Genomic DNA, 26,650 nt, shown 5'->3' with positions numbered 1-26,650 from the left:
TAAACCATAGTTATTCTATCCACCAGATGCGCTGTCATAAGAGTCTGCTGTGTAATGAGATTAAAATCTTGTGAAACTGCAAGATATCTTTAAAATTTCAACGAGCAGCATTGATTGGAGGAAAACGCCATGACATTCCACAGGAATACTGAAGAGGCTACTCTAAATAAAGTACTGCTTAATAGAATTTGCCCTTCATGAAATGCTCAAAGTTTACTATTTAAATGTTGAACTTCCCAAGAAATATACCATCTGTTATACTTTAAGGACAAAAGTAAGTGGAATGCTTTTGTCTTTTTGCAAATTATTCATACCATTAACACTTAAGTCAACACATATCTTTGATTGCAAACCAAGTTAAACAACTTGGAATAATAGCATTGATGTATACTAACCCAGGTTAGACTATGCACGGATTTAAATATTCAATTTAGTTACTTGCATATTTATCCATGAAAGAAATCAATTCAACCCACTTAGTCATCGTCAAATCCATTTAATTTGCAGGTAAAGAAGATGTGAAACTCAGATTAAACCTTCAAACTGGAATCCTATATAGAATATTTATTATTTACGATATTTTAAGCCATCACATAACAAATGAATAAATCTTGATTTGTTAGCACCATGGTGTGAGTCGCTGAGGTTATCATGTGAAACCATTAAAATGACCAGCACTCAAAAATGTGAAACATCTCATCAAATTAAGATGTCGTTCTAGTAAATGAACCATTGATTTTATTCCAAAAATGGATATGATTATTAACATGTGAAATGTCCTTCAAAAAGTGCATATGAGATAATATGTGTTGAATTTACTGATCAATCCCATTATGCCATAAAAGTAATGGGGATGCCAGCACGTAAATTGTATGCAAATAATGTTCAAAAGCATAAAGACACTAGTGTCGAGGTACTGTTTTGTCACTGTTTTAGAAGGCCTTATACAACGATAATATTGTTTCATGTCAACAGTGTTCAAAGACCATAAATGTTATCAAAATTAAAACAAGTTACTACAACCAAATAGGACAGGTTGCCATAAAAAAACAGTGGCTAGAAATTACGTTTTAAAACACTTCACAATAACAATTATTTACATCAATTGTGCTTGTTGTCTGTGTGTGTAATGTTCCAAACTAGGAAAAACAGTGATATGCAAAGCAAAAACAAATTCAACACCAGAAAATTGAAACAATCAGCAAACACCCATATAAACTCAAGAAGTAAGAACCAGCTGAGCCATTTTATTAATCACTTGGAGCAAGTACAATAGTGTGGAAGAAGTGCACCTGGGCTTGCCTAAATGGCAAGCGTGACAAAGCCCAGGTGATCAAACAACAAGCCCAAATGCTAAACAACTGCTGCTCCAATGATGCTCTGCGCTGCCCAGAAATCTGCACTCTCTGCTGGAACCCCACCTTCGATGCTCAGAAAATTCTGCAAAATTAGCCTCAATCTCCTGAACCAAAACCCACCAAAACCCAGAAAGGGTTTGGCCTAGTTCTGACCCCCGAAATTCGGCCCCCAAATACCATGTCCTCCTCCAAGTGTTGGGAAATATGGCTTGCCTGTAGCTTGCTGGAAAAGCCCCACAAATCACTCCCAAAGGCTGAGATACTCTCCTCCAAGGTTTCCCTTATTTCTCCCAGCAATCTCCAGCTCTTCAACTCCACCCTCAAGCTCCCACATGTGCCCAGTGAGAGCCCTCTGCGCAGGCCCAGGTAGCTGCAAATTGTGCTGCCCACTAGCAACAATCTCTGGTTCTGAAACTCCTACAAAATGCTGATCCTCCACTCAAGCTCCAATGCCAAAATTCTCCCAGAAAATGTTGCCCGGAAGATTCTCGAAACACCCGCTGCGTGCTCCCTTCCTGCATCCTTTAGAACATGCACTAGCTGATCCAAAAGCTAAAAGATGAGCTTTGAGATCCCTCCAGCTCTCCTCCAAGGTGGTACAAATTGCCTTCCTAGAGTGGCATTCGAAGTCCCTCGAAGAAAGGTTGAGTTCTCCGCTTGGAAAACTCGGTGCTAAACAACAAGTAACCTAGCTAGGTAGCGTGAGCAACAAAGTGAGTTTGATAGTCAAAAGACCCCTTGAGTAGATGAGCCCCTCCTATTTATAATTTCTTCGGCCTTTCCTCCCCATGTGGGCCCCTCATCCTTGCCTTCGATTTTCTCTCTAAGGCTATTCCAATTCCACACTTAGCCAAGTGCGTTTTTCCCATGTGGGTGGCCCCCAAATTCCACTAACAAAATAATTCAGCCTCTTTCTCTCCTAAGTCCTTAAGTCAAAATTTGGATGGGTTCCAAGGTCACCAAAAATTATCCAAAATTGTGGGAAATTAAACTTGTGACAAAATAATTTAGGAAGGGACATTACAGTGTGAAAGGACTGTGAAAGAGATATATCATAACATAAAGAATCTCAGTTTTATTACCACTGTCCACAACTGCTGATGAAACCAGAACATGGGAATGATGATCTTCTGAGTCGCTTACTAGAGTTCTGTGTTGATTTGCTTTGGGTTGCGTTATTGGCGCTAAGTATGTTTAGACATTGCAAGATTGATATGTATAAACACAAATTTTAGATCCTTAAACAAATCTTTATCACCATTGCCAGCGGTGAAATTTTAGTGCATCATTTGATGTTTTCTATTGATAACATATGCACCGACTTACAAGCTGATCAAGATCTGAAACACATGACGGTATTAAGTGCCAAATCACCCCTCAATATTATGCATCAACGTGCTTAAATTAAAGTTTAAAATTCTGAACTCAGCATTGACGTCAATATGAGAGCTGATGTATTAAATTTCTTCATATGATTTATGTTTTTAGGTGAGCGCTTAAGATCATATTATGCCATAGAAACATTACCATGAGCAAGACATTAGCTTAAAGAAATGGAAATGAGTGCTAAAGATGTGCAAGCTGTTTGCTTCCTTAGTAGTGTTAAAATTTAAATACCAGGTCTGATTTATTTTTACCTCAACAGTTATTTTATATCCAGAAAATTATTCATGCGCAAATAAATTTTGAAATTGCATTGAAATAAAATTCACTGATATTTTAATTTTTCAGGAATAAATTGCAGCGGAAATAAATAGGAGAATATCAAAATAACTACAAGAACAACAAAATTTTTCTGCCTAACAATTTCCCTTCATTTTTATTAATCTGGAAAATTTAGGGTTTGACCCACAGAGAAATACACAGAAATTACAGCAAAAATTTAAACTTGGAAATGGTCCACTGGATTTTTGGGCAAAGGAAATCAGCTACTCTAGAAGATGACTCGGCCCTAGCAAAATCTCAACCCCTGGTTGGAGTCTCAGATGCCAGCTTGAAATCTCAGCCTCTCTCCAAGTTTCGGCCTGCACAAAATCTCAGTGTCTACTTTCCTCCCAAGTTTTTGCCTGTCTCCTCAAACTCAACCCTAACAAATTCTCCTTCTGAAAAACCCTTGCTGCGCATTTTCGTCTGCTCTTCAATCATTGAGTCTCTCACTCCTTAAGAAGTCTCTTTGTCAATTACAAATGTGTCTTCACCTTTCCCTTAGGCTTATTTTATAATTTCATCTTGGGCCAAATCCCTAATCCTCAATTCCATAGTGATAGATGATTAGGATTAATTCCTAACCCACTTATTGTTAGATATTGTAATTGTTGAAATTTGTAACTAGGCTCGGTCTTCATAATATCTTATGTACTCTTGATTTTATATATTTGATCTAAAAGAGAAAGAAAATTATTATTATCATTTTTATAAAGCATGGGGTTTCATGCTCAAATTCAATTTGTTTTAGGTCAAAGCACCCATTGTGTGCTTCTAGGATTTGTCATCATTGTATAAGGTCAAAAGAGTCATTGTCATATGTAATAGACCCTATTGGGCATCTTGTATCAAGTCAAAATAATTATTTTTGAGTCAAATGTGTTAATGTATCCCTCCAAGACCAAGTTGGCTTGCAAAGAAGAAGTTGGCCTCATTAAGGGCAATTCACACTCCTAGAAAGCCTATATACAAGAAGCATTCAACCTCATTTGAAGAACACATCCAAGCAAGTCTGTTGAAGCTACAAGGGAAGACAAGGAAGTCAAGAAAAAAAGAAGGAAGATCTATGGAAGAAGAAATTAAGGACTAAATCCTAGTTTTTGTCTCCTTTCTCTCACATGTGCAAAGAAGAAGCTAAGGTTTCTGCAGTGTCAAGGTCGAATTTTCTGACCTCTCAAGAAGGACCGAAATCCAAAGTAAGGAAGCCTATTTGATGGTCTAGTAGCCTAGAAGGAAGAAACATCTCAAGCAAAGAATAAGAGGAGACCAAGAAAGGTCCTAATCACTCACACGTGTGAAATTGCAGTTTTTGAAAGGTCGAAGTTGTTGGGGGGGGGGTTCGGAGTTGCAATAGGTGCTGGAATGTCGAAATTTGTTGTTGGAAGCTGTTTAAAGAAGGCATATCAAGTAAGGAGGTTGACTTGGTCTTGGAGGGGTCTCAGTCTTGGGTCTAAAGGTTTTGGAATTCGTCATTTGAAGATTCTATAATAAGAGAAGAATTTCTTGTGGTTTTTCCTCTCTAGGAGAGGTTTTGGCCTTCGCTAGCAGCCTACATCTTGTGTCCATTTGTTCAATTGATCTTCATGTTTTGGTAGTTGTTTGATGATAAGAACACCATATAAGTACAAGAAGTTATAGTAAAAGAACGTCACAAGAAGTTATCAAGTTTAGAGAAATCACACCTGATCTAGCTGCCCTAGATTTCTCAATAGTAATGATGATTTCATTGTGCCGAGAGGCGCTCTCTGAGCAATGAATAAATCACATTGCAATTTTTTACAAATAAAATACGTTGCGGAAAGTAAAACTGGAACTGAGAAATATAGAGCGCACACACAATAAAAATGACGTCGTTATTTTTTGACAAATGTCCCCAGAAAAACCCAATGTGGGAAAACTGGTGCAACAAATGAGGGTTTTATTATTATTATGCAACAGTGAAAATATGAGTACAATTTGGATATCAAACTAGCTATCCACATCAAGATAATTTGGCCAAAATTATTAAGGGAGATTTTCCCTTCTCCACAAGCAATCCCGACACAACCTGCCTCGGAAAACTGGCCCTCCAAGAACCCTTGCGTCCTCACATGCACAGTATGGAATTGCCTCTGATAACATTGCTTTTACACTTTCTTCAGTGGATTTGTTCTTTCTTTCTGCACTCCATTTTGTTTGGGATTGTATGGAACTATCAATTCCTTCTTAATCCTAGATTCCTTACAGAATGCTATAATCTCTTTGGATGTATATTCTCCTCCATTATCAGATCTTAGTATCTTGATTCTTCTTTCTGTAAGGTTCTCCACTTTGGCTTTGAATTCTTGAAATTTAGTAAATACTTCATCGTTGGTTTTAAGTAAACCCAGGTATTTCTTGAGTGATCATCTATGAATGTGACATAATAAAGATGTCCTCCAAGTGATTTTGGAGTCATAGGGCCACACACATTAGAGTGAATGAGATCCAAGATTTCTTTCGACCGTGAAGCACTGCTTCCAAATGGTCTCTTGGTATTTTTGCCCAATGCACATCCTTTGCAGACACCTTCATGATCCTCCTTCAGATTTGGTATTCCATCTACTATGGAATTTAGAGTTGGAAGTATCTTGAAATGTAAATGACCAAACCTTCGGTGCCAAAGTTCACATGGACTAATCTTAGTGTGGACTAGGGCATGGTTTACAGGAGATATTAATCTGTAGAGCCTTCCTTCTCGGATGCCAATCACTTTTGCTTGTTCTATGCTTGACCCTTTTTCCCATACAACTACTTTACCATCAATGAAGGCTACTCTATCTCCTTTATCTTCTAATCTTGAAATATAAAGTAGATTTTTGTGCAAACCTAGAACAAACAAAATGTTGTTGAGGTGGATGTTGCTTCCATCTTCGAGCCTTATGGATGATGATCCAATGCCTTTCACTGAATAGCTTTTGTTGTCTCCAAGTTCCATAGAGTATGTGGATTTTCATTTTGACAAGGTCTTCAATTGGTGGGAGTGACCAGTCATGTGCCTTGATGCACCACTATCAATCACCTAGATGTCTTCATCTTGGAATATCCCAGAGAGAGCCGAGAAGAGTCCCTCATCTTTTTCTTTGAGTGATGCCTTCTTTGAAGAGAATATGAGACTCCATACTTCTTTGATACCTTTCTTGAGATGGCTTGCAATCCTTTTGATGACCTTCTTCATTGTATATGAGATCTTCATAATGCCCTTAGAGAACCAAAGCTACAATACCATGTTGAGAATTCAATAGGGCAATGTTGAATTGTTTGTGTTACCTTTTTACTTATTAGCTTTGATCCTTCTTATTCCAATGTGCAATACATCAAACAACTACCAAAATAGTAAGAACAATGACACAGTATATACACTGCAAGCCAGGGCTAAAACCCCTCCTCCTGGGGGAAAACTCGTGAAATATTTTCTTATCTTTTAGATCTTTCAATTGACAAATACCATGACCTAGACTCAGACAAATACTCTCCAATATCAAGTCTTTCTCGGCCTCCTGCTGAAATCTCTTCGACCTCCCAGTGGATCCGAAATTCTCCTCCCCAACAACTGCTGTTGCTTCTCTAGGAGACTTCGATCTCCCTCTAACTACCTTCCCCTTGACCTTGCTTGCCTTGACTTGAGTCCTAGGGCTAGTAAGATGCCCTAAGAGACCTTCGCTTGCCTTCCTTCTTTCTTGCTTCCAAAATCAAACCTTAGACTAGCCCAGCGCAAAAACCCTAACTTCGCACTTCCAGAAGAATGGAGAGAGACCCAAACACTCTACTTTCTTTGTCCTTCTCTTCTTTGCACTTCCTTCTTCGACCTTCTTCTTCTGCCTTCTTCGCATAAGAGATGAGTGAATGAATGATCCAAATGGAGGACGAGTTCCTCTTATATATAGGCTTCCTTCAAGGGTGGACGTGACTCTTCATGTAGGCTGACTTGACAACTCATTAGGCCGACTTGATCTTGGAGGTATTTTGACATTTTCAAGACAAAATATATTTTCTTTTACAATTTACAATGTGCCCATAGGGTCTTCCATATATGACAATGACTCTTATACCTAGGACAAACCCTAGAAGCACTCAATGGGTGCTTGACCTATAAAATAAAATAACTTGAGCATGAAACCCATGCTCCAATAATAATAATAATTCCTTTTACATTTTATATATACAAGAATACATTTCATACTAATGAAGACCAAACTTAGTTACACATTTTTCAACATATCTCTCGCTCTCAATTACGGAGGATACATCACCCAACCAAGCTTGTCTCTCAAGTACACAAGCTTCTTGTTCGGAAGTGACTTTGTTAATATATCAGCTACCTGGTCATCAATGGAGATATACTATCGCTGCAATACACCATTTTGTACTAGCTCTCGAATATAGTGATATTTGTTTATATTCTCTGTCTTTCTATGAAACACTGGATCTTCAGGCAAACGTATACAACTGGTGTTATAAAAAAGTATCACTGTAGGGTTCATTGGTCCTTCAAACAGGTCAGATAACAACTTCCTCAACCATACTGCTTCTCTGCTAACTTCACAGGCTGCAACATATTCGGCCTCAACACTACTCAAAGCAATCGTGTCTTGCTTTCTGCTCATCCATGAGACCGTGGAAGATCCCAAATTGTAACATCCTTCTGTAGTGCTCTTTCCATCTTGCTCACTGCCTCCAAATTTGTATATCCAATTAGTTGGACATCATTCCTTCTATCATACTTCAGACAATAATGGATGGTTACTTGCAGATATCTCATAATATGTTTTGTTTATATCTAATGATCATGCTTCAACTCCACTTGGAATTGACTGAGAACATTTACTACAAAGCATATGTCTGGTCGAATATTCACCAAGTACATCAGTGAGCCAATAAGTTGTCTATACTTGGAAGGATCCACAGGGCTTGATTCAAAACTCCTTAGTCTCTTCAAGTTTGTAATCATCGGAGTGGTCATAGGTTTGCAATCCATCATGTCAAACCTTTTTAGCATCTTGATCACGTACTTTCCTTGTCCCAAATAAACTTCATCAAGTCCTTGTCAAACTTCTAGTCCCAAATAGTAATGCATTAGCCCAAGGTCCTTAGTATCAAATTCTGCGGCTAGTTGCTTCTTACATTCTTCAATTCGACCTTCTACACCTGTCAAGAGAAGATCATCTACATATAGAAGAATGATTACGGGTTCTCCATCTACAACCTTGATATAAAGGTTTGGATCAATAGAACTTTTTGTGAAGCCTATTCTTTGCACGTATGCATCCATTCTAGCATACCATGCCCTTGGTGCCTGCTTGAGGCCATATAATGCTTTCTTCAATATGCAAACATATGCCTTCCTATCATTAACTTCGAATCCCAAGGGTTGCTCTATATTGATCCGAATTGGATCCATGAAGATTATCACAGTACCATGACTGTATCAAATTAGGACAAAAACTTCAAAATTAAGAGCATAGAGCGATCAGGAAGACCTCTGGACAATAACAGTTGGAAGCCAGCGAGGAACGATGAGGACCTCGATCAAAGCACGCTGACTGAGGCTCATGGAGACCGCGCAGGAGGCGAAACTGGCACTTGGGAAGCCCGGATTGGGAAAAGGAGGCCATTTCTGATGCGCGATTAGCGTTTAGATCGCGCATCGCCGGGCAAAACCCCTCGAGAAGGAAAGCCCCGGAGCGCTCGGTCGCATGGAAGCCGGGAAAACCGTGGGGAAAGCGCTAAAGGCTAAAGGCTAAAGGCGGGACCCGCGCTCCAAAACCAACAGTATATCGGGGGCACCCTTGGGCTGTAAGCGGATTTGGAGGAAAACGAGCGATTTCATTCAGTGCCTGACGCGTGGCAGGCGGCTGAGAGAGAAAACCACCGCTCATTGCACGCTAACGGTTGAGCAAGTCAACTATGCGAAATGAGCAAATGTCGTCGGATCTGGCGGCTCCAGATCTAACGTTGGAGATCGCGCCCGATGGAGGAACCAGATTTAACAGGGGATTAAGCTGCGACACATAAAGAGTTTGAAGTCCGATTTGATGCTGAGATGGCGGATGAGTCATTTCCCGACGTAACCGAAAAACCGAACCGACGAAGAAGAGCTGGCGCAGTTCGCAAGAGGACAAGTGGCCACTCCTTGTGAGCCGTTGATGATGACGCAGAGACAGGGAACCCCAAGCAAGCAGCAGCAGGCGATTTGACGGGGGCGGAAGAGGAAGCGAGCAGTCCTGAGATCAATTGGCTTTAAAGCCATGAACAGAGATAGAGAACAGAGGACACCGAGAGGAAGAACCAGAGAGAAGAAGACGAAGACAGAGAAAAGAAAAGACAGTGAAGCAAGAAGCAGAAAGACAGAGAGCCGAGCTGACCTGCAGCATAAGGCAGCATCGAGCAATCCTTGAGAGGATCTGTCGGGAATTGAGCACCACATTGGGCTCCTCCCATTAAAGACTAGAGAGGTCAAGACTTGGATAGGAAAGGAGTCTGTGCACTCTAGTGGCTTGGGGAATCCAAGAACCACCCTGCCAAGAAATTCTGTTCAGGAGACTCAGATCGAGCTCCTCATTGTAATTCTCTGCTTTAAAGACATAATAAAAGAAGGCCACCACTGAAAGCTGGACCGGAGACGTAGCCCTGGAGGATAGGGTGAACTCCTTATTAATTGTTGTGTTCTTGTATTTTCTTACTGTGTTTCTCTTGCTGTTTTCCATTTTCCAGTGTCTATGTATTTTGCAATCTGATCGATCCGTTGCCTAAAATAACATAGACACACACCAACACATGAGTCTGTAATACCTTCATTGAATAATTCTTTATCTGAGATCACTCAAGGGTGATTATCAGATCAAGTGGTATCAGAGCTCTAGGCTGTCAGGTTAGACAAGCTCGTGTTGGTTTAACTGTTGAATGCTCACTAGATCAAAGCTCAAATTAGGAGGAGAGTTGGTTGAAACTAATCCTGAAATTGGGAGAGTCTATCCTCGGAAGACAATGTCAGAGGAAGGTTCTATGGGGCCAAACCCTCAATTCATAGAAAGTTTCCTAGCCATAAAGTCCATGGTAGAAGAAATGTATAGGGACTTTAGAAAACACAAGGATGAAGATTCATCAGGCTCTAAACAAGACAAAGGAGAAGATGAATCACATTTCCATGACCACTCAAAAGGAAAAGGGAAAGAGGAAAGCTTTCTCACACCTCCTAATAGCCCTGTACATAACAAGAAAGCATCTTTGATCAAGCTAGATGTTAAATTTGATTTGCCTATATATGATGGAGAGTTAAATGCAAAAAAGTTGGACAATTGGATTAGACAAATTGATGTGTATTGCAGAGTGCAGAACATCGACTCAGACAAGAGCAAGATTCAGCTGGCAAGCCTACGCCTTGGAGGCACTGCCTTGGTTTGGTGGGAAGGCAGAACCCAAGCTGACATGAAAAGACATGGTAAGACTATCTCTGTCTGGAGTGAATTTGTGTCTGCAATCAAAAAGCAGTTCTATCCATTGGCCTACATGCAACAAGCCATGATGAGTTGGCAAACTCTTCGACAGTTGAAAGGGCAAAGTGTGCAAGGGTACACTCAGGAATTTAGAAAGAGAGCATTGATTCTAGGAATCTCATTAGACTCACCAGAGACTGTTGAAGTACATTGGTGGTCTACACAGCTACATGAGGCATACCATCCTCATGTTTAATCCCACTAGTATAGATGAGGTATCTGTACAAGCTACTCATCTAGAAGCTAGAGGAAAGAATGGAAATCCAGAAGTTGGGGGACCATCCCAACCCACTACAAGCAAGAGCAAGGAGAAAAGAAAGCAGAAGTGGAAAGCAAGGAAGGCTAACACTGCACAGAAAAGCAAGGCTTCATGCACTCACTGTAAAAAGGATGGGCATGATGATGAGCATTGTTGGATTCTGCATCCAGAGCTGAGACCTAAGAAGTTCGAGGGCAAGAAGAAGAAGACTGCTGCAGCTATTCAGAAAGATTTGGGGTCAGACTCGGGAGATGAAACAACCATTGCAGCCACAAGTATAAAAGGTAAGAATTCTGAAGCATCTACTAGTAATTCTGCACAATCTGTTATTGATGAAGAAAATGAGAGAAAAAGACATGAGCTTTTCCATATTTGAGTTATTTCCAAACATCAAAAGATTGATACTTTGTTTGATAGTGGCTCACAAGTAAATTTAATTTTTGAAGCAATTGTAAAGAAATTGGGATTAGCAACTACACCTCACAAGAAACCATACCCATTAGGATGGTTGAATGATAAAGCACAACTACAAGTGACTAGACAGTGCAAACTCAAGTTTTATTTTGGGTCAGCATTTGTAGATGAGGTTGAGTTAGACATAATTCCTTTGGATATATGTGGAATTGTTTTAGGAAGTCCTTACTTGTATGATAGAAAAGCTATTTTCTATAGAGCTGAGAACAAGTATCTACTCGTTAAATAGGGAATCAAATACTTTGTAAGAGCTCATAAGCTCAAGAATAATTATACTCTCATAAACTCAGGGCAGATGAAAAGAATGATAAATTCATGCAAACAATTCTTACTGATGGTTGTAAAGGAAAAGAAACCTGAAAAAACCAATGTATTTGAGGGCTGTAATGCTAAACAGCAAGCTGATTTAGAAAAGGTTGTTTCAGAATATGATATCTTGTTTCAAGAACCTAAAGGTCTGCCACCCAAAAAGGAAATAATACATGATATTATTTTGCAGCAAGATGCTCCTTTGCCTAACATTGGAATGTACAGGTTGTCTGCTTTAGAGAATGCTGAAAGCAAGAAGTAGGTGCAGGAGTTGCTCGAGAAGGGGTTCATCAGGCCTAACACATCACCATGTTGGTCACCAATCGTTTTGGTGAGAAAGAAGGATGGCTCGTGGAGAATGTGCATTGATTACCGAGCACTCAATAAGATAACAATAAAAAATTGTTATCCCCTTCCTCACATAGATGATCTTTTAGATCAATTGAAAGAAGCTGTTTATTTCACTAAGCTAGACTTGCACAGTGGATACCATCAGGTCAAAGTTGCAGAACAAGATGCATGGAAGACTGCTTTCAAAATAAAGCAGGGATTGTATGAGTGGCTGGTTATGCCTTTTGGCTTAACTAATGCTCCTGCTACTTTCATGAGATTAATGAATGATGTACTCAGACCTTTTCTTGATGATTTTGTTATTGTGTATCTGGATGACACTCTGATTTTTAGTAAAACGTGGGAAGAACACTTAAATCATGTTAAGCAGACACTAGATGTTTTGAAAAGAGAAAAACTTCATGTTAAACTCTCAAAATGTGAATTTGGCAAAACATTTCTGAATTATTTGGGTCATATAGTAAGGGCTGGTGAATTGAAGATAGATCCCTCTAAGGTGGCAGTGATTGTAAACTGGCCTAAACCCAAGTCTGCTACAGAAGTGAGATCTTCTTAGGAGCAACACAATATTGGAGGAAGTTCTTTTCTAACTTTTCCTCAATTGCAGTTCCCTTACATGCTTTAATAGGATTGAACAAGGTGTTTCAGTGGGGAGGCAAACATCAGAAAGCCTTCGACACCTTGAAAGAAAAGATTGGTACAGCACCTGTACTAGCACTGCCTGATCTTCAAAGACCATTTGAGATCCAAACAGATGCCAATGACTATGCCATGGGAGCAGTGTTGACACAGCACGGTAAACCCATATGTTATCATTCTGAGACTTTTAATCTTGTAGTAGTTAACTATCCTACATATGATAAAGAATTGTATGCATTAGTTCAGAGTGTGAAAAAGTGGAAACATTACTTAATGGGCAAAGAGACAGTGATACATACTGATCATCAACCACTTCAATATCTACACTCCCAAACTAAGTTGCAGCAATCAAGACACTATAGATGGATGGGTTTTCTACAACAGTTTCATTTAGTCATCAGATATAAAAAGGGCATACACAATAAAGTTGCAGACATGTTATCTAGACCCATTATAAATGCATCTACTATACTTAAGCATAATTCTGTGCTACATGAAAGCTACATTAAACAATATGCTCAAGATATAGACTCTAAAGATATATATGCAACTTTAAGTCAAGGCAAACGAGTAGAAGAATTGGATTATCATGTAAAGGACCGACTCTTATACCATTGTGGGAAGTTATGCATTCCACAAACTGAGAGAGTAAAGATAATTAGAGAAGCACACACTTCTTTGATATCAGGTCACTTTGGGGTAAGTAAAATAGTTGCACAGCTGCAAAGATTTTGTTATTGGCCAAAAATGAATGAGATAGTTTCTAGATATGTAAGAGGGTGTACTATGTGTGCTAAAAGCAAGCCTAGCGACATAAAACTAGGCTTGTACACTCCATTACCAGTTCCTTCTCACCCTTGGGAAAGTGTTTCCATGGATTTTGTTGGAGGACTGCCTAAATCTAGGAAAGGTCATGATTATCTATATGTTGTTGTGGATAGGTTCAGCAAAATGTGTATTTTGATACCTTGTAATAAACAGATTACAGCTGAACAAACTGCAAAACTGTTCTTTGAACATGTATGGGTTCATTTTGGATTACCCACTTCCATTGTATCTGATCAAGACACCCGATTTGTGGGGAAGTTTTGGTCAAGTCTGTGGGAACTGATGGACACCAAACTAAAGAAAAGCACAACTTTTCATCCACAAACTGATGGCTAGACAGAAGTAGTTAACAGGACAGTGATCCAGTTACTCAGAGGATATTGCAACAAACATCCTAAGCTTTGGGATGAACATTTGTGTTATGTGCAGCATGCTTACAACAGAGCAAAACATTCTTCTACACAGAGATCTCCTTTTGAGACCTGTTTTGGTTTCACACCAAGGTCTCCTTTGGATTTTGTCTTTGGTAAAGATACCACAGTTGAGGGACACAATGATGTGGACAAGGCAACTAGGTTCATTGAACAAATCCAGGAGATCCACCAGGCAGTACAGGAACAGCTGGAAAAGAGCCAAGCCAAATACAAGGCAAGGCATGACAAGCATCAGATGGAGCATAGTTTCCAAGTTGGTGACCAAGTCTGGCTGTATATCAGCAAGGACAGGAGGCAAGGTGAAGGTAAAAAGCTAAAGCCTATCCGGTATGGACCCTTCAAAATACTTGAGAAGATTGGTGAAAATGCTTTTCGCTTTGATCTACCAGCTTACATGCACATCTACTCAATCGTGAATGCAGATTGCTTGAGATTGTTTGAACCCTCATTAATTGAGGATCTCGAAGAGCAGAGTCAATTGCCTTCTATTGATGACCTGCTACCTCAATATCTTAATGAATTGCAGGAAGACACAGTTCTGGACAGGAAGGTGAGGACGACGCGTAGAGGAGATGTTGAGTACCTCAGAGTAGGGCTCAAGGGTTCAAAGCCGAGCAGTGCAAAGTGGATCGAGATTGGACAAGTGAGACAACAATACCCTCACTTAGTCGATGCTTGAAAACCAACTTTTGGTGGTCCAAAAGCTTTTTCAGTGGGAAGGCCGTGATCCGAATTAGATCCATGAAGATTATCACAGTACCATGACTGTATCAAATCAGGACAAAAACTTCGAAATTAAGAGCACAGAGCGATCAGGAAGACCTCTGGACAGTAACAGTTGGCAGCCAGTGAGGAACGACGAGGACCTCGGTCAAAGCGCGCTGACCGAGGCCCATGGAGACCGCACAGGAGGCGAAACTGGCACTTGGGAAGCCCGGATCGGGAAAAGGAGGCCATTTCTGATGCCTGGGCAAAACCCCTCGAGAAGGAAAGCCCCAGAGTGCTCGGTCGCATGGAAGCCAGGAAAACCGTGGGGAAAGCGCTAAAGGCTAAAGGCGGGACCTACGCTCCAAAACTGGCAGTATATCAAGGGCACCCTTGGGCGGTAAGCGGATTTGGAGAAAAACGAGCGATTCCATTCAGCGCCCAACGCGTGGCAGGCGGATGAGAGAGAAAACCACCACTCATCGCACGCTAACGGTCGAGCAAGTCAACCGCACGAAATGAGTGAATGTCGTCGGATCTGGGGGCTCCAGATCTAACGGCGGAGATCACGCCCGATGGAGGAACCGGATTTAACAGGGGATTAAGCTGCGACACATAAAGAGTTTGAAGTCCGATTTGACACTGAGATGGCGGATGAGTCATTTCCCGACGTAACCGAAAAACCGAACCGACGAAGAAGAGTTGGCGCAGTTCGCAAGAGGACAAGTGGCCACTCCCTGTGAGCCGTTGATGATGACACAGAGACAGGGAACCCCAAGCGAGTAGCAGCAGGCGATCCGACGGGGGCGGAAGAGGAAGCGAGCAGTCCTGAGATCGATTGGCTTTAAAGCCATGAATAGAGACAAAGAATAGAGGACACCGAGAGGAAGAACCAGAGAGAAGAAGACGAAGACAGAGAAAAGAAAAGACAGTGAAGTAAGAAGCAAAAAGACAGAGAGACGAGCTGACCTGCAGCATAAGGCAGCATCGAGCAATCCCTGAGAGGCTCTGTCGGGAATTGAGCATCACATTGGGCTCCTCCCATTAAAGACCAGAGAGGTCAAGACTTGACTAGGAAAGGAGTCTGTGCACTCTAGTGGCTTGGGGAATCCAAGAACCACCCTGCCAAGAAATTTTGTTCAGGAGACTCAGATTGAGCTCCTCATTGTAATTCTCTGCTTTAAAGACACAATAAAAGAAGGCCACCATTGAAAGCTGGACCAGAGACGTAGCCCTGGAGGATAGGGTGAACTCCTTATTAATTGTTGTGTTCTTGTATTTGCTTACTGTGTTTCTCTTGCTGTTTTCCATTTTCCAGTGTCTGTGTATTTTGCAATCTGATCGATCCGTTGCCTAAAATAACATAGACACACACCAGCACATGAGTCTGTAATACCTTCATTCAATAATTCTTTAACTGAGATCACTCAAGGGTGATTATCAGATCATATATAGACTTCTTCATCTATCGTGCCATTCAGAAAAGCAGTCTTGACATCCATTTGGTGGATGTTCCATCCCATCGATGTTTCCAGAGAGACTAATGAATGAATCGTTGTATACCTTGCTGTAGGAGCAAATGTCTCTTCATAGTCGATGACTTCTAGTTGAGAGAAGCCCCTAGCCACAAATCTTGCCTTATACTTATCTATACTTCCATCTTCCACATGTTTGATCTTGTAGATCCATTTGGAAGTTACCACAAATTTGTCTTCGGGCCTAGGTACGATCTCCCAGACTCCATTCTTCATTATAGATTGATACTCTTCATTCATGGCATCTTTCCATTCCTGATGATTTACAACCTCTTCAAAAGTGGATGGTTTTGTTTCTATTAGTTTTGTCATGTATGCAGCATACCCAGAATATTTCTTGGGTTTCTTGCTTTCTCTAAATGATCCTTTCGTTGCCCCATGACCTTCTGCATCAAGTAGTGTAGATTTCAACCAATTAGGTCTTTTCCTTGTTTTAGGGATGACCACAGGTTGAATAGGCTCACTAGGACCTTCTTCTTCATTGTGTGATTCTTCTTCTCCCTTGTCAACTTCTTCCTCAAATACTGGAAGTTCTTCATCATCAGAGTCTATGGAGAGTTCCTTTGATTTCTTGAATGCTACGCTTTCATCAAATATTTCATCACGACTGACTTCTATGTGATGTCCTTCCTTTGTGTAGATCTTATAGGATTTCGATGAGTTGTTGTACCGAACAAATGTTCCCATCATACCTGATGGATTCAATTTCTTTCTTTTTTCCTTAGGTATATGAATATATATTGGACACCCAAAGATCCAAAGATGATCTATAGATGGCTTCTTTCCAGTGAACACTTCCTCTGGAGTTTTGTTGTCTAGGGACCTGTGGGGACTTCGATTCTGAATGTAAATAGTTGTCTTCGTGGCTTCTCCCCATGGAAACTTAGGTAGATCCTGATCGTGTAACATTGCTTTTACACTTTCTTCAATGGATCTATTCTTTTGTTCTGCAACTCCATTTTGCTCGGGATTATATGGGACTATCAACTCCCTCTTAATCCCAGACTCCTTACAGAATGCTATAATCTCTTTAGATGTATATTCTCCTCCATTATCAGATCTTAGTATCTTGATTCTTCTTTCTATAAGGTTCTCCACTTCAGCTTTGAATTCTTGAAATTTTGTAAATACTTCATCCTTGGTTTTCATTAAGTAAACCCAAGTCTTTCTTGAATGATCATCTATAAATGTGATATAATATAGATGACCTCCAAGTGATTTAGGAGTCATAGGGCCACATACATTAGAGTGAATGAGATCCAAGATTTCTTTTGACCGTGAAGCATTGCTTCCAAATGGTCTCTTGGTATTCTTACTCAATGCACATCCCTTACATACTCCATGATCTTCCTTCAAATCAGGTATTCCATTTACTATGGAACTTAGAGTTAGAAGGATCTTGAAATGTAGGTGACCAAATCTTCTATGCTAGAGTTCACACGGGCTAATTTCAATGTGAACTAGGGCTTGGGCCACAGGAGATATCAGTCTATAGAGTTTTCCTTCTCAAATGCCAATGACTTTAGCTTGTTCTATACTTGAGTCTTTACTCCATACAACAACCTTTCCATCAATGAAAGCTACTCTATCACCCTTATCTTCTAAGCTTGAAATGGAAAGTAAGTTCTTATGCAAACCTGGAACAAATAGAATGTTGTTGAGGTGTATGTTGCTTCCATTCTCTAGCTTTATAGAGGTTGATCCAATACCCTTTACGGGATAGCTCTTGTTATCTCCAAGTTCCACTGAATAAGTGGATTTTCCTTTTGATAAGGTCTTCAATTGTTTGGAATGGCCAGTCATGTGTCTTGATGCATCGCTATCGATTACCCAAATGTCTTCATGTTGAAATGTGCCAGAGAGAGCCGAGAAGAGACCTTCATCTTTTACCTTGATTAATACCTTCTTTGAAGAAAGTAAGAGACTCCATGCTTTCTTGATACCTTCCTTGAGATGGCTTGCTATCTTGGAACACTTCTTGATGAACTTCTTCATTGTAGAGGAGATCTTCATGATGCCCTTTGCTAACCTTAGCTTTGATACCATGTTGAGAATTCAATAGGGCAATGAATATGTTAATTCTATTTAACTTGATAGTTGTTTGTGTTTCCTTTTTCCTTATTAGCTTAGTTCCTTATTATTATAATGTGAGATACATCAAACAACTACCAAAACAATAAGAACAGTGACACAGTATGTAGGCCACAAGCCAGGGCCAAAACCCCTCCTCTTGAGGGGAAAACCTTGAAATCTCTTCTCTTCTTATAAATCCTTCAATTGACAAATACCATGACCTTGTCTCCAAGCTCAAGATCAACCACCAACTTGGCCTCCTGCTGCAAGAACTTTGACCTCCTACTACAAATCTGAAATTCTGTCTGCCTGACAACTGCTGTTGCCACACTAGAAGACTTCGATCTTCTTCTTTGGGGCCTCTTCTTCCCTTTGCTTGCCTTTATTTGAGACTTAGGGCTAGAGAGATACCCTAAGTGACCTTCGGTTGACTTCTTTTCTCTCCTCCTTCCAAGATCGAACCAGAGATGACCCTTGTGCAGAAACCCTAGCTTCGTCTTGCACGTGGGAGAGAGAATTAGCCGAAATATTTCGACTTCCTTCGACCTCTTTTTCTTTGCATAGAATGAGTGAGTGAGTGATCCTTTGGAGGACGAGTTTCTCTCTTTATGTAGGCTTCTTCAAGGGGTAGATGTGGCTCTTCACTTAGTCTGACTTGACAGTTTCTAGGTCGACTTGATCTTGGAGGGCATTTTGACACTTTAAAGACAAAAATAATTTTTCTTTACAAGATACAACGTGCCCTTTGGGGTCTTCAATATATGACAATGACTCTTAGACCTAGGACAAACCCTAGAAGTACTCAATGGGTGCTTGACCTATAAAATAAAAGAACTTGAGCATGAAACCATGCTCCAAATAATAATTTCTTTTCATTTTATAATTTACAAGAATACATTTCATACTTATGAAGACTGAAGCTAGTTATACATTTTTCAACACCCCTTGTCCACACTTTAGGTCGAGCCTAGAATGATGCTTGGAGGTTGATGCAGTTAAAAAGAATTGTAAAAGCATAATTTTGCCACTTACAACAGGAAATGTACTACAAAATGCAAAAGATGTCCGAGACATAAAAATTTAGCGCATGGGCAAAAGCCAAACATGAGCTCTACCCGCTATTAGTATGGCCATCACCCTGGTTCCTAGGGCCCCTATGAGTGCCCCCTGCATCATTCAGGAACCCATGATTGTCCCAACCTCTGCTGGGTGATGAACTGCCACACCTTAAGGGGGTAATCATTGCTACATTATACGCATCATGCTCTCATCCCCTGGAGCCTCGAGCAGTGAAAGGAAGAAAAATCAATAAAAGGCAAAAGGCATATGAAGAAGGGTGGAAAAACAAAGGCCGGGATAACTCATGTACCATGATTGCTTCATTCTACATTCACACACCCAAGGTGTGGGCTTCCCTCATCATAGCTCCCCTCGTACCATGGCATGTGGCTTGGAGCCTTCCCTCGTGCCCCACTCCATTCCATCATTATTTCACATGACACCTACCATTTGATGGATGTACCATGGACCTATCACTCATAGGTCGAAACCACCGGGTCCTTCATTAAGCTCTCTTGTTGAGCAAGGTAACACTTGTACATTTTAATGCCCATTTGGAAGGGCATGCCACTATGAAGTGTCCACTTCTTCCCTTGATTAGCAAGCTTATTTACTCAGTCGCACTAATGATTAATTGTACTGGAACATGAGGAGACACATTGGATCTTAGACAAGATTTCAAGTGGGTTTTCATCTTGGACTTGGTCTCCCTATACAGGGTCCAAGCCTTTAGAGGGTCACAATGGCGCTTGTAGGGTGAGTGTTGACAACCATGGGCTTCCACCATTGCAGAGCATTGATTGCCACATCATGGGCCTCTTTAGTACCACACATTGCTTGTTTGTGCCTCAGTCATACAGAGGTGATGATGCACTTGGACCACGTTGCCCAACCGACAACACATTGACACCCGACACTTTGCAATTGATCCAGAGCCCAAATGAGGTTTTGTCTTATCCGGAGAGACATGGGAGGGCATGTGTCATCTTCTATCCCTCAATGATGGAGCAATGACTTGTTATGAAGCCACTTGGAGACCCATGATACCATTGCTTGTGCCCCACACCCACTTGGGAGCACCACATTATGCTTTGCATGGAAATCAATGGGCCACGCCCTTGATTATCATTTTTGGAGCCCTCTTCTTCGTCATGGAACATTGAGGACTCATCATGGCTGTCCAACAACCCTTTCTACTCCATTTTGCGCTATTTTGTCCCTCTTGGTATTGCTTATCATTCACTCTAATAACTATTTGGTGGGCTTGGCACCATAGACATGTTGTTTCGCACTTTAAATAAATTTCGGGGCTCATTAGGCTAATTCAAATTTGTAGAGGCTCATATAAATAAAGTGGAGCCTCATCTGTATTGGATCATCATCACATTCTTGGATTAGCTATCTCGAAGAGAATTTCACACTTTTTCTTGGTTGCCTATTGGAGATCTCTCGATGCATTTCGATATTTTCAGAGCTGAAATTCTCGTTCTCTTGGAGCTATCTTCTTGATCTTGAATTTGGATATATCTCTTGTTGTCTTGTAAGTAATCTTATAGAAGATTTTTGCATGAAAAATGTCTAATATGTGGAAATTTTGTAACTAGCTCTATCTTTTGTGCCCTAATTATTGAATATCATTGTAAAGGATTGTTAGATTGCAGATTTGTGTAGGTTACTCATTGATAACAAGTAGATGAATATTCCTAGTGGGTTAGAACTTGTTTTCTTTCCCTGAAAGTCCATAAATCTTGGTTGGGTAAATGCTAGAGTGCTTGCTAAGGCATCATTTTCTAGCCTCCTTGAAGACAATTTTGGCTGAATTTCGAATCACATAGACTCCATAGCTCTAGGACAAGGCATTGATTCAAGAAGTTTTGGGGATCACCCTCCTTTCTTTCTCTTTTTCTCTTTTTTCCAAATTTCGGCCCTAACCCTAGACAGCTAGCTAAGGCTTGATGTGAGTTGCATTTGAGGGGTGACTTTCGAAAACCTTTTGTATAGGCTACTGCAGTGTTGTTTTCCCTACTGATCCTCCAAATTTGAGCCCTTTCCCACAGTCAGATTGGGAGAAAAGTCAAGCCCTAGTCATATCTCGGAAAATCATCTTGAACGTCTTGGTTAGTGGTCTCCTTGAGGGTTTCACACATAATATTAGGTGGATTAAATCATTCCGAACGCTTTCTCTAGCTACCTTGACCTAGTGAGCTCCTTGGAGGGCCTCCTCCTGCGATTTTCCATAAACCCTAAGTCTTGTGTGGACCCAACCTTGGGAGAAAAGTCAAGCCCTAGTCATATCTCGGAAAATCATCTTGAACGTCTTGGTTAGTGGTCTCCTTGAGGGTTTCACACATAGTATTAGGTGGAGTAAATCATTCTGAACGCTTTCTCTAGCTACCTTGACCTAGTGAGCTCCTTGGAGGGCCTCCTCCTGTGATTTTCCATAAACCCTAAGTCTTGTGTGGACCCAACCTAGGTCTCTCAATTTTAGCAACACATTTCTCGAAGCTATTTCTTATTTCAAAGAGCTTATTTGAGAGGTCCTATATCATTTTGGAGATCTCGACTCTAGGTACACCTAACCTTATGGTAACATCATAAACCCCTAGATCTTAATTCTTGCCTTTAGGTCTTTATTGGAATTGAGCTTCATTGAAGCAAGAGAGCCTTGTATTGAGCTTCTCATTTGAATCGGCCATGGAAATCACTACAGACCTCATAACTGATCCATCATCCTAAGTAAGTTCCTCCATATTGGGACTCCTCCTGTCAATGAAATCTGAGAAGAGAAGGGGACGTACACTGTGGTGACAGTGGGCCTTTGTCCCAGCTAGTTGTTGTGCCCTCTAGCTCTAACCTATATACTAGGCCTGCTAGTTTGTGCAACAATAGGGCCATTTAATGGGACAAGCGCCATGTGGTGTGAATGTGTTGGTGGATGGGAAAAGGGGGTGGCAAGCTTCAGTGCGAGGAGTGTAACGCCATGTTGCTCGAAAGATCGTCCCTGGAAGTTCAATGGGGAACAATGTTGAGACCTGTCGATATTTAACTCTTGGGGTGACGTGGTCATGGAGGGCCTGCACCTGCGTCCATTTAAATGAATAATATATGTGTGCATTTGTGCATGTATGGGTTAGTCCATGTGGACCATAGAAAGGGGGGTTGATATGTGACCCCACTATGAACGGGTTGGCAGTTGTGTGGATTTACCACTTGGGTGGTGACAATCAATATCACCAACATCAAGGTACATAAAGGGCTTGATGCTCTTGATAAAATGTCAATCCCATACTGTAATACATAATATAATCTAATGAAAATATTGCAATCCTACCAATCTTGGAATCCTGAAAATTGTAAAGTCTATTGAGTTTAATGGGATGTGAAATTCTACATTCTCCATATTAAACCCATTGAGGTTGGAACCATTCTCAAACGTCTTGAAACAATAGATGGTAATGTTAAATATTTAAGTAAAAGGATGACTTAAGAATTTGGCATTACCATTAATTGCTAGCATTTTTGGTGCAAATTGATGGTGAAACCCTCTTTTGAAGAAAATTTTTAGTCGTAGAGGCTTCTAGAAGTCCTATTAATTCATAATTAACCTCTAATTCGATATTAAAACCAAAAATTTGAGTCATATCACCAACATCAAGGTACATAAAGGGCTTGATGCTCTTGATAAAATGTCAATCCCATACTGTAATACATGATATAATCTAATGAAAATATTGCAATCCTACCAATCTTGGAATCCTGAAAATTGTAAAGTCTGTTGAGTTTAAATGGGATGTGAAATTCTACTTTCTCCATATTAAACACATTGAGGTTGGAACCATTCTCAAACATCTTGAAACAATAGATGGTAATGTTAAATATTTAAGTAAAAGGATGACTTTAAGAATTTGGCATTACCATTAATTGCTAGCATTTTTGGTGCAAATTGACAGCGAAACCCTCTTTTGAAGGCTTTTTTTAGTTGTAGAGGCTTCTAGAAGTCCCATTAATTCATAATTAACCTCTAATTCGATATTAAAACCAAAAATTTGAGTCCCAACAATGAAATTTAGGCAAAATAGAACAATTTTTTTTGGAAATACATTGTACATACATTGACAGCCAAACCCTCTTTGGAAGAAAAATGTCCAGTTGTAAAGGCTTCTAAAAGTCTCATTAATTCATGATTAACCTCTAATTTGGTATTAAAACCAAAAATTTGGGTCCCAACAATCAAATTAGGCAAAATATAACATTTTAGTTGTAGAATGAAACACGACTGATACAAGGGGGTGCACATTTCCTGCAACTTGTTTTTGTCTCGTGCGAAAAGAACATTGTCATTTATACTTCTCATTTTTCATGCAGGTTGCATCTGCAGTTGCAGAATTGCCTTCAGATATTCTTCAGTCTAGAATTTGTAGATTTTGTGACAACCTTCCAGTCAAATTGAAGTTTGATTCTCTGAAGATCTCACAAATCATAGGCACTAAGGTATGCGTAATGAAGCAAAGTTTCAACTTGAATATTTTCTACTTGCTCTCAATATTTATCCACTAAGCAAATGATATTTCTGCTCATACTCTCCATTATTGGTAGGCAAAGAGGGTTCCTCCACTTCCACCATCTTCATATTTGAGAGCTGCAAAACTTATAGGGAGTAAAGATGTTATTACCGTTGTACCTGGTCATTGGATTGATCCTGGAGTTGAAGTTGGGGCACTGGGAGAACGAGAGTTCAACTTAGAGGTTGACAATTTTTCAATGAGTCTGTCTTTTTATGTTCTTTTGCTCTGGAATGATAATCTGGATTATTAATTGTATAGAAACAAGAAGAATATGGGTAAGTGGTTACCAGGATTGCCCTTTCATAATCTGTTAATCTAGAGGTTGGGCATGGCATCCGTCATGCAGGTTGCAAATATGCTTGAAAAGCAGCTGCGTGGAAATGGCTGGGAGGTTCTCCGGCCAGATCGAGATGCCCCTCTTTTGTCCTGGGAAGAATATCTGAATTGGGTGTCAAAGCAGGTAATTTGCTACTGAAATCTAATTAAATTTATTATGTAAGAGGGGATCTTTGCTCTTATTTATAATCCTTTAAAAATATGCCATGATTATGCTAGACGTATCTTTTACGGGGAATTACATGCCTTGGCATCAGTAATCAGGACTCTAGAGATTTTTAGAAATGAGCAATGTTGAAACTAGATAGGAGCTATATCTCAAGCTTAAAAGCAGTCAGACCTCAGTGGAGTCCCTAACTATAGATTTCAATCTGCAGACTCTGAAAGGGATTCCAGTGGTTGAGATACATGGGCAGGTATGAACTTGGATTTTCAGTGGCTATTTATTGTGTAATATCAACATGTTAATTATTGTGCTTATTGATTACAGGGTTTATAAACATCTTTGCGTATGCAGGGATCATCAGCTGATTATAGAGGACTTGTCCTGGGAGTTATTGGAGATGACAGAGCTCCTTTGACTAAAGTACATTAAGAATGTGAACAGTTTTATGTGCAAAAACTTTGATTGGGTTTTGGCTATTGATGATATGTTAATGGTTTTTCTTTCATAAAACACTCTTTCTTGCTCATGGTTTTACCTATGAGTTGAACCCATGCTTAGACAAGACAGATAATTTCTTTAACTGGAAGTTAGTAAATCAATAATAGATATTTGATCTTATTGCTAACATTTCCCCTTGCATTTTATCAGGAACTTGCTTTGAAATTTGGTTATTTCCAAATGGATTGGAGGGAACTTGGTGTTCCTCGTCGAGGAGGAGTTATCATTGAGAGTTTCAATGCTGATGAGGTGAGATTTGTGACCACTGTCCAAACTTGTACGCTTGTTTGTAGCGTGTTTGCTAAACTCTCTTGTTTCATCTCAAGGTGTGTATAGAACCCTTGAGAGCATAATTTGGATTTAATATCTTTCTTTAACCCAGGTTCTTCAAATGGCACCTTGGCATCGGAAATGGGCTGTGAGAAGGCTCTCTAATCGTATAGTTTCATCTATTGAACGAGCTAGCCGTCAGAATCGTGTTGCTCGTGGTATTTATGCAGACCTGGAGCTTGAAGGTGATCTTCTCCACATTGATGAGGATTAATTTCAAAGAAAATACGTGATTGTTTGAATAAAAGGAGGCTAGTATTTTTTTAATCGACTGGTTTACTTGAAAGCGTGTATAAGGAATGATAGTTTATGGCAACTATGACCTTATTTCCCACGTATTATATTAATTTATTATGAGTCATTACATTTATCTCCCTTCGTCACAAATCGATAATCTTTTACCTCATTTTTTTGAGGTTGGCCATCTCTTTTTTTCTTCCAGTTTTCTTTATCTTTAAAGTTAGTTGTTCACCTGACGGCTGGAGTGTCCAATCAAACGTCGATTTTTGAAAATCTTACACGAATTAAATTCCAAAATGTCTCTGTTAATATGATGGACTATGAAATTCTGTATTCTCAAAACTCTTCTTTTATTGTGTGATGGGTCAAAAGCCATTTTGTTTTATTCTCTCAAGGAACTATGAAAAATTGGGCAGTATTTTTTACTCCTTTCATTTTGAAGCAGGGCTGCTCACCGAAGTTCTAGATAGTTTTTCATCATGATCATGCATTTTGGTTGTTTAGAAGAAAGCTCATTTTAGCTTGCAACAAGGGGGCGTGCCAAGTTAGTTTTTCTTGGAAACGCTTGATAGTATGACTCTGAAGATTTAACCTGACATGGAAGATAATGTAGAAGAGTCGAGACATGACATTTCGATTGGGTATAGAAGATACGTTTACAAGGAATCCCATTTGGACAGCGCTAATGCAAAACTGGAATTTGGCATTGAATAACCTAAATCCTCAAATTACCAGGATATGATCTGTCATATTTTTGAGAAGCGAAGATCTATATAATGCAGGAATGAAGACAATAAATATATAAATACATTTTTATAATCTGTAAAAACAACACAAAAAATTCAGATGAAGAATCAAAACACAGTTATATATATATAAAGGAAAACACAGTTAGTTAGTTAGTTTATATATAAAGGAAAGGAGAAGTACAGAAGGAGCTTCTGCGTTATTTATAAATTTAATTTATTAGTTAAACTAAAAATCATATCAATTATCCATTTAATGAATAGAAAAAACTATCCATTTAATGAATAGAAAAAACTATCCATTTAATAAATAGAAAAAAGTAATTAATTGTGTAGCAAATTTTATATATAGTAATGAAATATTCTAGTGGAATAGTTTAATTAATTTAAAATATCAATTTCAAGATAAAGATTGTTAGATTATGGCAAAATCTCATTCAGTTAGGGTATAAGTTAATTTCTTTAGACAATAATGGTATGTTCTATGCTTAAAAGCAATTTTACTTCAATTTTTTTATTAGTCCAAT

General features: G+C 39.7%; 1 protein-coding gene across 4 annotated transcripts in view; it reads left to right on the top strand.

Annotated features, from left to right (window-relative positions):
* The window catches only part of LOC149198465 (uncharacterized), a 233,429-nt gene extending 207,268 nt beyond the window's left edge, over positions 1–26,161 (top strand). For 2 of the 4 annotated variants that reach the window (XM_089399288.1, XM_089399287.1), the window contains exons 5-12: positions 23,608–23,733; positions 23,839–23,988; positions 24,154–24,267; positions 24,521–24,559; positions 24,661–24,729; positions 24,958–25,056; positions 25,190–25,322; positions 25,823–26,161. In XM_089399288.1, coding sequence (XP_089255414.1) covers positions 23,608–23,733; positions 23,839–23,988; positions 24,154–24,267; positions 24,521–24,559; positions 24,661–24,729; positions 24,958–25,056; positions 25,190–25,322; positions 25,823–25,860 — 768 coding nt within the window. In that variant the 3' untranslated portion in view covers positions 25,861–26,161. Of the gene's footprint in view, positions 1–23,607; positions 23,734–23,838; positions 23,989–24,153; positions 24,268–24,520; positions 24,560–24,660; positions 24,730–24,957; positions 25,057–25,189; positions 25,508–25,822 lie in introns of those variants that run through there. The other 2 variants (XM_089399285.1, XM_089399286.1) reach the window with 2 other exon arrangements.
* Positions 26,162–26,650: the final 489 nt, after the last annotated feature.

Source organism: Pinus tabuliformis, chromosome 2_1 (assembly GCF_031772625.1).
Source record: "Pinus tabuliformis cultivar Carrire ecotype Pingquan chromosome 2_1, CPIR1, whole genome shotgun sequence".
NCBI classification, from domain to species: domain Eukaryota; kingdom Viridiplantae; phylum Streptophyta; class Pinopsida; order Pinales; family Pinaceae; genus Pinus; species Pinus tabuliformis.
Note: the sequence above shows the minus strand (reverse complement) of the source record. Positions and strands in the feature narration are given on the sequence as shown.